At 40.2% G+C, this 13184-nt stretch overlaps 2 protein-coding genes across 4 annotated transcripts in view; one reads left to right on the top strand and one right to left on the bottom strand.

Annotated features, from left to right (window-relative positions):
• The window catches only part of LOC127007200 (probable serine/threonine-protein kinase DDB_G0268876), a 44105-nt gene extending 31458 nt beyond the window's left edge, over nt 1-12647 (top strand). The window contains 3 exon segments of the mRNA XM_050877914.1: nt 3227-3453; nt 4083-4235; nt 4831-12647. Of these exon segments, the coding sequence (XP_050733871.1) occupies nt 3227-3453; nt 4083-4235; nt 4831-4980 (530 nt within the window). The 3' untranslated portion in view covers nt 4981-12647.
• LOC127007142 (uncharacterized) overlaps nt 1-13184 on the bottom strand; it is a 95642-nt gene that overhangs the window by 68627 nt on the left and 13831 nt on the right. Inside the window, exon 11 of one of the 3 annotated variants that reach the window (XR_007760084.1) lies at nt 5876-11632. The exons of 1 other annotated variant lie outside the window; for it this stretch is intronic. The gene's annotated coding sequence lies outside the window, so the exon portion shown is untranslated. The remainder of the gene's footprint in view (nt 1-5875; nt 11633-13184) is intronic. One more of the 3 variants, XR_007760085.1, reaches the window with a different exon arrangement.

Raw genomic sequence — 13184 nt, 5'->3', positions numbered from 1 at the left:
GGTGATGGCGGTGGTGGTGGTGGCAGTGGTGGTGGTAGGCTAGGTGGTAGTGGTGGTGGTGGTAGGCTAGGTGGTGGTGGTTGTGGTGGTGGTGGTAGACTAGGTGGTGGAGGTAGTGTTGTTGTTGTTGTTGTTGATGATGGCGGTGGTAGTGGTGGCAGTGGTGGTGGTAGGCTAGGTGGTGGTGGTGGTGGTGGTGGTAGGCTAGGTGGTGGTGGTAGGCTAGGTGGTGGTGGTGGTGGTGGTGGTGGTGGTAAAGACATGAGTTCAGGGCCAAGAAAAATAACCAGAAGAATAAACAAATAAACATCGCAAGGCCGTATGGTATAGAAGAGAGAGAGAGAGAGAGAGAGAGAGAGAGAGAGAGAGAGAGAGAGAGAGAGAGAGAGAGAGTCATGATACTTTTTTTCACCTTATTATTTTATTCTAATGTTCCTTCGTGTCTTTCATCTCCTTTTGTTTATGTCCGTAATATCGTAAAGTGTGTGTTTGTGTGTGTGTGTGTGTGTGTATGTGTGTGTGTGTGTGTGTGTGTATGTGTGTGTGCTTTCATGTATATATACGCCTCGTTTTGAATCTTGCGTCACTCACCTCCTCATCCTCCTCCTCCTCCTCATCCTCCTTTTCTTCCTCCTCCTCCTCCTTTAATTTCTCCTTTCTCTCCTGCAATCTAGCGCACAGATATGTCTTTGCTTTATTAGTATAGCAGCTGCAGTAGTTGTGATAGTCGTATTATTATTATTATTATTATTATTATTATTAGTAGTAGTAATAATAGTAGTAGTAGTAGTGGTAGTAGTAGTAGCAGCAGTAGTACCCAAGGAAAAACTCAACTGTTAAGATCTTCTGTAGATGGTGTTGTTATTGTTATTATTATTATTATTATTATTATTGTTATTATTATTTCGTGGAAGTGACGGGAGCTTTGACTTTTAAACTTCTTACTGGCATTATTTCATACACCGAATGGGGAAAACCAAACTACATATATATTTTTTTACGTGGTTGATAAAATGTTCAGCAAAAAAATATCAAAGGGGTTGGCTGTGGTGACGGTGGTGGTGATGGTGATGCTGCCACCACCACCACCACCACGGCGATGACGGTGTCGACAACTTTACCTCCACTGCCGAGGAGGCGGAGGAGGAAGAGGAGGAGACTATAACATTAAAGTTGCTGCGAAATACTGTACATCCCTCCTCTCTCTCTCTCTCTCTCTCTCTCTCTCTCTCTCTCTCTCTCTCTCTCTCTCACTGGTTTCTTTCCCTACCCACACAAAGGAGGAAATGGAGGTGGAAGAGGAGAGGAGGAGGAGGAGGAGGTGTACGAGGAGGGAGAATCAGAACGTCTACTTTTACTTTCTCCCCCTTCTCAATTTCTTGTAATCTTCGTCACCGTTGGAAAGAAGCACACCAGGGAGGAGGAGGAGGAGGAGGCTAAGAAAAAAAAAGGGGGGAAGGGGTAGTAGGAGACAAAGAAAAATGATTACAAAGAGGAGGAGGAGGAAGTGAAAGGAGAACAAGACAACGATGGAGAAATTAAAGACAAGAGGAAGAGGAGGAAAATTAAGTAAAGTGAGAAGAAAAATAAGAGGAAAAGGTTGATGAAATGAAAGGAAAATGAAAACAGTAAGGGAGGAGCATAATAGGAAGAGAGGAAGTTAGATGTAAAGGAAAAAAAAATGTTGGAGGTGAAAGAAAAGAAGGAGGGAGAGGAAGAAGAGGAGGAGGAGAATTCGAGATGTCTCAGGTTGTGGGGTTGAAGCTCCGCGGAGATGCCAGCGTGAGTCAGGCTCCCGCTGCCCCCCGACCGCTATTTTGGTACAAACACACACACACACACATACACACACACACACACACACACACACACACACACACACACACACACACAGAGTCACGTCTAATAGTACATGTAACTTTGCTCCCTTCCGTCTCCTCCTCCTCCTTCACCTTTTCTTTTTCGCCCTCGTTTACCTCCTCCTCCTCCTCCTCCATCTCCATCTCCTCCTCCTCCTCCTCCTTCTCCTACTACTACTACAACTACTACTACTACTACTACTACTACTACTACTACTACTACTGCTTCTGCTGCTGCTGCTACAGTATTGCCATTTTTACAACTACTACTACTACTACTACTACTACTATTTCTACAACTCCTCCTCCTCCTACTACTACTACTACTACTATTATTACTACTACTACTACTACCACTACTACCACTACTACTATTTCTACAACTCCTCCTCCTTCTCCTCCTCCTACTACAACTACTACAACTACTACTACTACTACTACTACTACTTCATTTCTGCACACACAAACAAACACACACACACACAAACAGGTAACCTACTTAACCCTCCCCCCTCCCCCCACCTGCCCCCTTTTCACCTTTCCCTCACCTGCCCTTCCACCTTTCAGCGCCTGATCTCCCGTGTTTGTTGTGATTTGATTTTTGTTCTCATCTTTCCCTGCCTCCCTCGTACCCCCTGGCGAGAGAGAGAGAGAGAGAGAGAGAGAGAGAGAGAGAGAGAGAGAGAGAATTTCTTTATATATATATTCACTCCATCATCACCAGTAACATTATTTTTATTCGCGAATATTTCTGCATCACAAAATAATATTAATTTAACGAGTATATTTATTTAAGTGTACATTGAGTAAGCAACATGATAAACCGTGTGTATAATGAATGAGTGTATATTTGATAGTATAATGAAGAATAATTTACCCGAATAACTTGGTGCATTATACTGTGATTAACAAGGAACATGATAAACTTGCATAATCACAGTGTATGAGTATTCTTTAGGCATTTTGAGGTAGTATAATGAACAAGTGAATGATGAAGTAGGTGTTTATGTATATTGAAGTGTATGTACTGGTACTTTGATGTGAATATAACGTTTTATTTATTGCTAGCCGGTCATAATAGGGGACGTCATTGGTTCATTCAGAGCAGCATCGACAACTTCATCCTCCTCCTCCATACCTTGAATAGTCATTGATTATTATTTTTTTCTTATATTTTTGGGCACAATTTTTTTTCATTCCAATTTAGTTTTATTACACTTCTATTTCAGTTTAGTTTTTTCCAGTTTATTTATTTTCATGGAATTTTACTCTAAACCATTTTTCTCTCTCTCTCTCTCTCTCTCTCTCTCTCTCTCTCTCTCTCTCGGTTAATATTTTGAGCTCATCGCGTCTCTTTATTTTCACAGGTGGCGGTGGAAGCCATAATGGAGAAGGAGGTGGCATAGCAGACTTTGGAGGGGGCGAAGGAGGAGTCCGAGGAGGAGGAGGAGGAGGAAGGAGAGGGGGAGGAAGAGGGCCGGATGAGGATGAGCTGGGGGCCTTTTGGGAGTGGCTAGATGCCGAGGAAATTAGACCTGTTAAACCACTGCCATCCTGCCCTGAGTCACAGAAGATCTTTAGTGAACACAAGGAGGTGAGAGAGTTTCTTGAAATATAAACTAAGACCAGCATTACCATAGCTTTCTTTTTCTTCACATCTACTTGGTTCTCTTCTTCAGTTACTTCAAATGCTTCATGTACTTCAAAATATTCAAATGGTCTGTTTTCTGCTGACTCAAACTCTTAAATGACCTGTTCTCTCAATTTAGTTACTCATATCGTTCCTGAAGACTTTTCCCCACGCAGTCACACTACCTTATCGTCGTATCAACTTTCCTTATTGCCTACGAGTAAACTTTCGTACAAACTTTGCATGAGGAGAGTTATCACCCCAATTTACTCCAGTTCTCTCCACACTACCCCCTTTCTCTAAACTATTTGCCATCTCATAGTACACAATAGTGGCTAATAACTTGACTATTCTAATGACTGCTTCAAGTGTCAAGTACCAACCCTCCTAATGCAGTGAATAAAGCAGCTGTGACAAGAAACCTTTCCTCTATTATTTTTAATGCATATGACAGTAATGTATCAACACCCGTACCCTCATAACGTAGTGATTGCAGCAGTTATGTCAAGAAACCTTTCCCCAATTACTATATTCCATGTACGACAAAAATATCAAAGACAAGAGTAAGTCTACATAACCCTCTTGTCTGCCAGATGGCTCGCAAATACCTGGTCCTGCAGCAAGAGATTTTTAACCTGAGACAACGAAAGACGACCCTGGAGGAGAAATTGTCCCAAGCGGAGAAGCTGGAGCGTATTGGCAACCAGCGCTACCAAAGCAAGATACAGGAACTTGAGAGTAAAAGGGTCAGTGGTGGTGATTGTGGTAATATTATAGTTATATTGTTGGTATCTATTAGCAGAGGTGTTGTAATGATGGAGTGCACCACATCATGACTACAGCACCTAAGTTTACATTGATAAGTTAAATTAGTCATGAGTTTGACAGCTATGTGCATCCCAGTGCAGTTAAGAAGTTATAGCACCTCAAAATTTAACACTGCATCCTCGGTTGGTATTGATAAGTGCTGGTAGAAGTAGCTGTGGGTCAGTTGGTTTGTTACCCTGATTTCTATTCTAAAGGTCCAGGTTCAATTCCTGGCACTCAGTGGTGTATATTTCAAGATTATTCAGTGTGTTATTACAGTTTCTCTAATATATCGGTGTATTTTACAGCGTCTGTGCTTTAAATTAGATGCTTGCAGTAGCTAGAGCAGAATTGTGAGAAGAATGCACACACTCAAATGGGAATCCATTTTTTGTATTGAAGAGTACTCATCTGTGTATCATTGCTGAGTTTGTTATTTTCTAAGAAGGGGAGAATAAGAGGAGGAGGAGGAGGAGGGGAAGACGAAATTTTGTTTGTTATTGTATTTATTCCATCTGAGTTTTCTCTCTCCAGGAGAGCTTACGACACAACCACAGCAGACTGAGGCAGCAGCTAGAGCAGATCAGAGCAAGGCAGGAAGAGCAGAGGCAGAGACAGCAGCAGGAGGAGGAGGAGGATGGGGATGGGGAGCCCACACTGGACCTCTCCCTCACCCCTCCCTGATGTTTTCTCACCCCACACCTCTCCCTGATGCCTCTCCCTTACCCTCTCTATTGACCTGAGAGGCATCTGCTTCTGTGCCTTGAGCTGATGTTTGTTGGCAGGAAGGGATGGATGGAGGAGGGTAATGGTAAAGGAGAGAAGGAATTTTGGGGTGCAACTGATTGATGAAAGTTAAAGGGAACAAATATAATAAAAATAAGGAGAATCTTGGTGAAAAAAAAGGAAATCAGTTAAGGTGAAAGCATAAGGGAGCAGAGGAGGGGAAGTGAAAGATCCTGATGGTAGAGAAAGCTTTAAGTAGTCAAATAAATGAAAGTCCTCTTTGTGTGAAGGATAAGAATATAAATGTGGTGAAGGCAGGGAAAGCAAAGGAGGAGGAGGAGGAAAAGGAAAGAAAAGGTGGTTGTATTCAGTGAGAGAAAGAAGTCATTGAGGAAAAGAAAAAAAATGTAAAGGGAATCCTTGCCTCATGATGAAAAGGAAGAAAATAATAATGCAAGAAAGCAAATTGGCTGTGGGATAAAAATCTGACTAAAATTTGTGGTGGTGAATGGAAAAAAAGGGTAAATGGAAGTGAGGAAGAAATTGTGGGTGACGGAAGAAAACTGGCCATGGTGAGCTTTGTGTGGTTGTAGTGTAGCAACCAAACACAAGAACTGATGCTTGCCATGTCTGGTGATTAATTTGATGGATGCTTGTGTGTGTGTGTGTGTGTGTGTGTGTGTGTGTTTTAATGTTTCCTTATAAGCAAAAATGGGAGGTCAAGAAAAAAATCAAGTAAAATTGAAACGGAACAAGATTAAGGTTAACAATATAAATAGTGAAGCAATATCATCCTTGCTATCAAGTGAAGCAAATTTGAATATGAGAAGCAAATTGAGTCAGATTGAAATACCTAAAGAAGTGAAAATTTTACTTCATTACAGCAGCCAGAAAAAAAATTGAGCATATCATGAAAGTTAAGAGATTTGCTCAGATAAAACACCAGACAAAAGGCAATAATGATAGTAATAATAATATATAGTCATGTTAAGGAAGAGGAGGAGGTACCAGAAGTTTGTTTAATACCAGAATGGAAAAAAAATCAGCTCCACTTTTTTTACATGTCAAAGTTCTGGTGTTGAGACATTGGTACCATTTTACAAACTATTTATTTACTTTTTCACATGCATCTTACTTAAGGGATGTGAAAGTGCATTTGGTTTTTATGTATATTTGTATGTTTTTTATTCATCATTGCAATCCCTTATGGGTGTTGTTTAATGTTGTGTGATATATTTAAAGTTGTTTAGTTAGTTGTATACCATTTTTATATTATTTGTTGTATGTAGTTCAAGGTGTATGATTTATTATGTTGATTGATCATGATTGAAGGCCAGAGAAAATATGTGTGGTTTGAAGGAATAGGTTTAGAAATGGATAGGTTGGAAAATGTGATATTGAATGGGCAGCAAGGGGAGGAAATGTTAGTGTAGAGGACATGGTGATTGAAGGGGAGGCATTAAGAGGGGGAAATGTAAATGTAAAGGGCCCAGTGATTGAAGGTCAGGCAGCAAGAGAGGGGGAGAAAATGTGAAAATAAAGGACATGGTGATTGGGGGGCAGGCATAAAGAGAAGGAAATGTAAGTGTAGAAGATAAAGTGACTGAAGGCCAGGCAGCATGGGAGGGGGAAATGGGAGTATAATAATTGAAGACCTAGCGCTAAGTCAGGAGGCGCAGAAGAAAATTAAAGTCGCCTTGATGAAAGTATTATCAAGGAAGGGATTTTGATTTAAGGTGTGAAGGAAAGGTATCGTGTGAGGGCATTATGGTGGGGCTGTAGAGGAAAATTATGAAAGACTTGCAGCTGAAGAAAACTTTGAGAATATACGATAAGGGCTAGCAAAAAAGTATTTGCATAGGGTATATTAGAGTTAGTATGTTATTGAAGAATTACATGCCAAGTGACTTGCTTACTAAACATATGGTTGGGTAAAAGAGGAAGGAGAGGAAAATAGAGGTTGTGAGTGAGTGTAGGAGGGAGGTAGGAATAGTCATGAATATTGTAATATCGAGGTGAGGGAAGAAAAGAGTGGATTGCATCCATAGCCAGGTATTGAGAAAGGAGGAAGGAAGGGGAAATGTGAACAGAACAAGAATGTAGTATTTTCATTGGTATGTGAACATTATTAAACATTACTTGCTGGCCTGTGGTAGGTCTTGGGGCCATATAAAGTTGTTCACTTGATTGGTATTAATTTATAATGTATTTGGTAATCAATTGATTGTTTGAAGTTTTTTACAAATATGTTAGAAAAAATTGCCAGTATTTAGAGGAAGAAAAGAAACCAAAAGACAAGGGCCTGAATTAATTTGCTTCTGAGGTGGGAAAGTGCTCCGATCATGACTTTTTATCCAGTTATTAGTTATTAATTTTCAGTTGCTTATGGCCGTAGGCATTTTTAAAGTTTTCAATTGTAGTTGAGCTTTCGACAGTCTGCCTGTGCCTAATCTGGACTGACCTGGGCAGATGCTTTAGTAGTACCAAGAATGAGCTTTTGATAATTAGTTACAATACTCCCTTTTGATTCAGTTGTTTTGCATAAAAGATTATTATATTAAGGGATTTGTTCAGAACTCATAACAACAGTATTCTCACATCATGGAATATGAATACAGGCCAGCACATAATCTGATAGGATTTTATGTAAAAGAAAGACAGGTTTTGGGTTTTTTATTTATTTTCTTTTGTACAACTTGTCTCGGTGGCATTATCATTTTGTCTTGCTGAAAAATTCTAGCGCTCAGTAATTCAAAAGCTACTGTGTAAGGACTGAAAGCAGTCGGTCAGTTAATGCATACACTGAAGGGGCACATTGCCTTGTCCACCCTATAAGTTTCCCTGCAGACCCCCTTCCAATCCTAAGGCCCTGTCCACACTATTTGGCAGTGCCTAATGGGTAAACTGCACTGATCGTATTTTAATCACTTCTCAAGCAGTGTTACCAGATGGAGCAGTTTCCAACAGACTTCACACTATTTGGCAGTGCACTTACTGGGCAAAATCATGATGGGCATACCCGTCTGTAAGTTGTGAAAAGTTTCCTATGATGGGCGTTTCACTTGTGTTTAAGTGTGGACCATGATCAAAAGAACTACGTTGATCCAGGTGTTGACAGACCCATTTATGAGGCTGAGTGTATTAATTGAAGGGTTGATTCCCTTAACCAGTGTTGTTTAGCTGCCTCCATATTATTGGGCAGGTCCTGTGTGTGGTTATACACTCGGGCATAATGCAAAACAGCAATATGATATTAATGGCAGCCAGAGGGCAAGTTTCTATTAGTTTGAGACTTGTGTATTTGTGCATGGCCTGCCACCCCTTCCCCCACCCCATTTGTGCATGGCCTCATATCAGTGCCACCCTCCCCCCACCACCCCATCCCATTTAAACGTGTGGAGTGAATTGGGATGTGGTAACCATGTTTGCCCATTGGGCATTGCCTGATAGTGTGGATAGCACAAAATAACTCAAAGCAAGATCCACTGCCTGCTCAAGTCATGAGCTTTGTGGTTGCTCCCTTGGTGAAGGAGCAAGGATACAGCCCTGCCTCCTGTGTTAATAGGAAAGAAGCTGGATATGTTCTCATACTCACTTTTCACACAGCACAGGCCAGTCAACAGACCAACAATCCTTCTAGGAAACCCACAGGGTTGCAGGAGCTTCTAGGGTGCCTCACAATGCACTGAAACTTGAGGATGACATAGGCTACAAGTAACCCGATCTCCTGTTGAAACTCATGTCAGTGTCAATTGACCAAGCATGAACCTGGATTCCTCAGGCCTCTGCAACTTCAGCCATTTACTGTGAATCTGCATGATCAAAACATGGGCAAGTACCATGACTAGCACATGATTGTTGTCTTTGACCTTGACAACCTGAAGACTTGGTTTAATGTGCTTGACACCCTTTAGGACCAATATAAGGCTGTCGCCTGTAGAGACAACAAGAGCCTATGTCAGGGTCTCAATAAGGATGTCAAAGGTGATTTCAGTGTTAATGATTTCTTGACTTGCTTACCAATCCCTGAAAATCAGCGAATGTTATGAGCCTCACTCTCAAGTAAGTGATATTCAAACAGCACAGCAGACAATTACCTTGTGGCAGACATGGATAGGTAGAGGGCTCATTGGGCTCAGTACTTTGAGCAGCTATGCATTGCAAACCCTTCAAGCAGCAGCTTACAACTGCTGGGTTACCTTTATAGTTGATGCTGAGTTGCCCATTGGCAAAACCCTAACATGTCTTTATGAGGTTAGAGAAGCTGTGGCGAGGTTGAGTAGTGGAGTGGCCGCTGATGTTTGTTAAATCATTCTGAAGCTGCCCAATATCAGAAGGGCAACCATAAACCATGGGTTGCTTGCTGTTTTGATTGGCCTATGGTACCAGATTTCTGTATGTCAGTCAAAATCAAATGCAACCCATGGATCTTGGCCACCCCAAAGGCTTATAACAGCTCTGCAATGAAGTTACAAACTCCAGAGGCAGTTCCACTCCTCAGCCTTGCCACAGCTTCTCCAACTAAGTCAAGAGATGGTAGGGTTTTGTCATTAGATGAATCAGCATCCACTAAAAGTAATCAATCAGTTAAACTGCCGCTCAAAGGGTTCCCCAGGCATAGCTGCTCCAAGTACTCAGCATAACAAGCCCTCTGCCCATCCATGCTTAATACACAGCACCCACATGAGAGGGAGAGTTGTATTGTAGCTTTCAAAAGGATTGATAAAGAACTTGGGAGTCCTTTTTGACTCTATGTCCCAGTAAAACTCCTGACATACCTCTGTCTTCAAAGGAGATCTCCAATCCTATGAGACACAGCCTTATATCAGTCCTAATTCCCAGTAAACATGGCAATGTGACCTCTATGTTCTCCAACATCTGAAGCAAAACCACTCCTTGACCCCACCAGGTACTCTTGTGCACTTCTTTACAGCTTGGAGAGTTTCACATTTGAAGGTCCTTGAGGGTGCTGAGTGCACAATGAACCAATATGCAACAAGGGATAAGAAGTCAAAGGTGTGCTTCAGCCCCACTCACACTGGACACGTCTACAGTTTCCCCCTAGATAAGACTAATAACATTGCTCATGTTAGGATCACTATGATCCAATCACTTCAGCTGGATTTCTAGTCGAGGAATAAGGACGCTGCTGATTGGCGGGCAGTGTCTGACGTTTCCATCGCCCAACACGGTCACATAGGTTCAGAAAATTATTTCTTTACTTAGCCAAGCTGTTACATAAATTACACAAACTTTGTTGATATCTTTGACTTAAGCAGTGCTTGTACAACTCAACACAATGTTCCGAACTCAATGGGGTAAAAAATAATGTAAATATGGTGAATGTCAGAATAACATTTAATGTTTATACCACTTTTTACAAATCCTTTTGTCTCTCATATTGCACTTTATCTAACATCGGAGAGTGGCATCATATTCACATGGATTTTATGCACGAGAACAAACGTTTTATTCTAAATCATCAATGGGGGCATATGCCAGGGGATGTCGCCTCACCCGATTCTAAAACAATCTATAAATGCTGCAAACACTGACAAGTCAAAAGTGGTATAAACATTCAATGTTATTTTCTGACCTACTCAGCGTATTTACTTTGTTTTTTACCCTATCGAGATTGAAAAATCATGTTTTTGTTGTACAATCATTACTTTATCCAATGATGTCATCAAAATTTACCTACCTTGTGTGACAAATCAGCTAGTTCAAGAAACTGAGTATTTTCTGATCCTACACTAGTGTGATGGAGATGTCAGACACCCAGTCCGCCAACAGCCAATCCGCAGTGTCTGTACTTACTCAATAGGAGGTAGGGATCCAGCTAAAGCCCCTTAGTCTCAGAGTCCCACTATATCCACCTTCAGCCTTTTGAGATGATCAGTGTGAGGCTGAGGATGTTCCAGGTGCCCAAAAGCAGAACTTTCGAAAGATTTATCTGAAGTAGGCCCAATTCAGTGCCACATCTGCACTAAGAGAGAGATTTATACAAAGAAATGTGACTGTGATACATGAATGTAGTGAGTCTATGACCAATGGGATGGGATGAGGTGAGATGACACACACACACACACAGTGGCAGACTAGTTAATCTAATATTTCCTACATAATTTAAGTTTTTGGTATAATTTTAAAATATGCAATCACATGCAGTCAGCAAAACGACTGCCTCTTCTCAGCACACTGATAGATTACACGTTCATAGGTTGAGTAGTGTCAAGGAGGGTTGGGGTGCTTGACTGTCAAGAAGTATAAGCAAGACTAAAGGCAATTTTACACAATGCAATGTTAGCGTCTTCAATGCTTTATATGCAACTGTTTATAGTGAAAGCAGTCTACAAGCTTAACCTCTGACTTTGACTTTCCCAGGTAATATACATATGTACTCACATAGCTGAAGGCTTTACCCTAAAGAGGTCACATCACTGCCCTCACCTTAGGGACTCCCTAGCTGTGGCAGTCAAACCTGACACACACGCACACACATGCCTGAACGAAGCTGGCAGGGTAAGCAGAGGCAGTGGCGAACTGAATAGCTTTGCAGCCAGTGTCGCATGAGTTGACCACACTGCTGCATCCAATCTGAACAATCTCACTGAAAACAACACAGCACTTTAAGACAGGGTTATAATATACTTCAAACAAGAATAGAAACGATTATGCCTACATTTGTTTTTGAAAATTTAATCACATCCTAATATCTCTGTATCAATTTATAAATTATTAGTTCCACCATTTGTCATTTCTAGTAGATTAAGTTTGAAGGACTATGCTATGGAATGAATGTTACTGCCAAAGAAGTTAAGATAAATAAGCCTGAAAAACTGGGCTGGGTGTGGCATTTCATGATTCTGATTTTGAATGGGCAGCAATCCACTGAGACTCCAGCATGGAACAATTTGCATTTACCTCTAGTCTTAATTAAGTTTTGTGAGATAACTGTCTTCATTAAGTGATTGCATTATGAAAATAACTATAAGCAGAGAATACATGCATACTTGTAGTTGAATCTAAAGTATGTAGAAAAGACCAATTAAGTGCTAAGGAAACGCTATATATAATAATAACAACGAATTAAATTATGGGTAAAAAAATAGTGTCAAATTACATGTGTGTAAAAGTTAGTGACACAAACATGCAATACTCATGCAAAGTAACACTTGTAACAGCTACACATGCTGTATGAAAATAATGGTGTCTTGCGATTCACCTTAATTTCTTAATATGATCCAGTATTTTTGATTTGTTTATTTTTATTTTCTATAAAATTTCTTTGAATGGCAATGTGTTCAACTGACAGCATTTTATATAAAAGAATGTGGGCATGTGTGTGTATGTGTGTGTGCACATGTGTTGACAATAAAGAGTGAATAGAATAAGGGTATGTCTGTGCCTTGAGTGTGATTGTTTTGTGTTCAGGTAGAAGGTGAAGGCATGGAAACAGATTTAGGATATGGGGACATAGTGGGTGCATGTAGATAACAGGCCTCAATCATGTGTATTAAATGTCCAGTTGTTGTTGTTGTTGTAAATTGTATTACTGTATGATTTGTACATGTTATATATACCGTATTTTGTATTACTAAGCAAAATAAATTTCTTTTACATTACTGATATTTGAATTCCCCAGTTTTTTTTATTATGTTGGGGATAATAATGGTCTTTAGATAGGAATGGTGGTACTCACTGGCAGCTGTTATGGTTTTAGTGGGGACTCTTTAATGTAATGATAGTGGTGAATTAGTCTAATCATAATGTTCACAATCACGAACTATTGATACCCAACAAAAATATCCTTCCTGAAACTCCTGCTGGCAAGTGAGGCACACTGAGGATAAGGAAGATTTATGGAACTCAACTGTCAACTCTACTCATTGCTAAGTAGGTTGTCTGGTTCTAGGCAGAGTTGTAAAAAATCATGATGTTTTCTAAAAAAAAAAAAAAAATTATTGATTTATTAGATTTAAATCAGATTTTTAAATTTTTTTTTATTTAAATGATTTTTTCTACATCAATCCTTATTGTTTCCACTGATTATTTGTCTCAGTCTTATGAGGCCATTTTCTTGAATTAAACTTGGCCAACGTTAAATGAAACCATAGTTTAATATACATTACTCAATATGAGTTTTTCACAAAAATCATAAG

Source organism: Eriocheir sinensis, chromosome 34 (assembly GCF_024679095.1).
Source record: "Eriocheir sinensis breed Jianghai 21 chromosome 34, ASM2467909v1, whole genome shotgun sequence".
Lineage (NCBI taxonomy): Eukaryota > Metazoa > Arthropoda > Malacostraca > Decapoda > Varunidae > Eriocheir > Eriocheir sinensis.
This window is presented reverse-complemented; position numbering and strand designations above follow the sequence as displayed.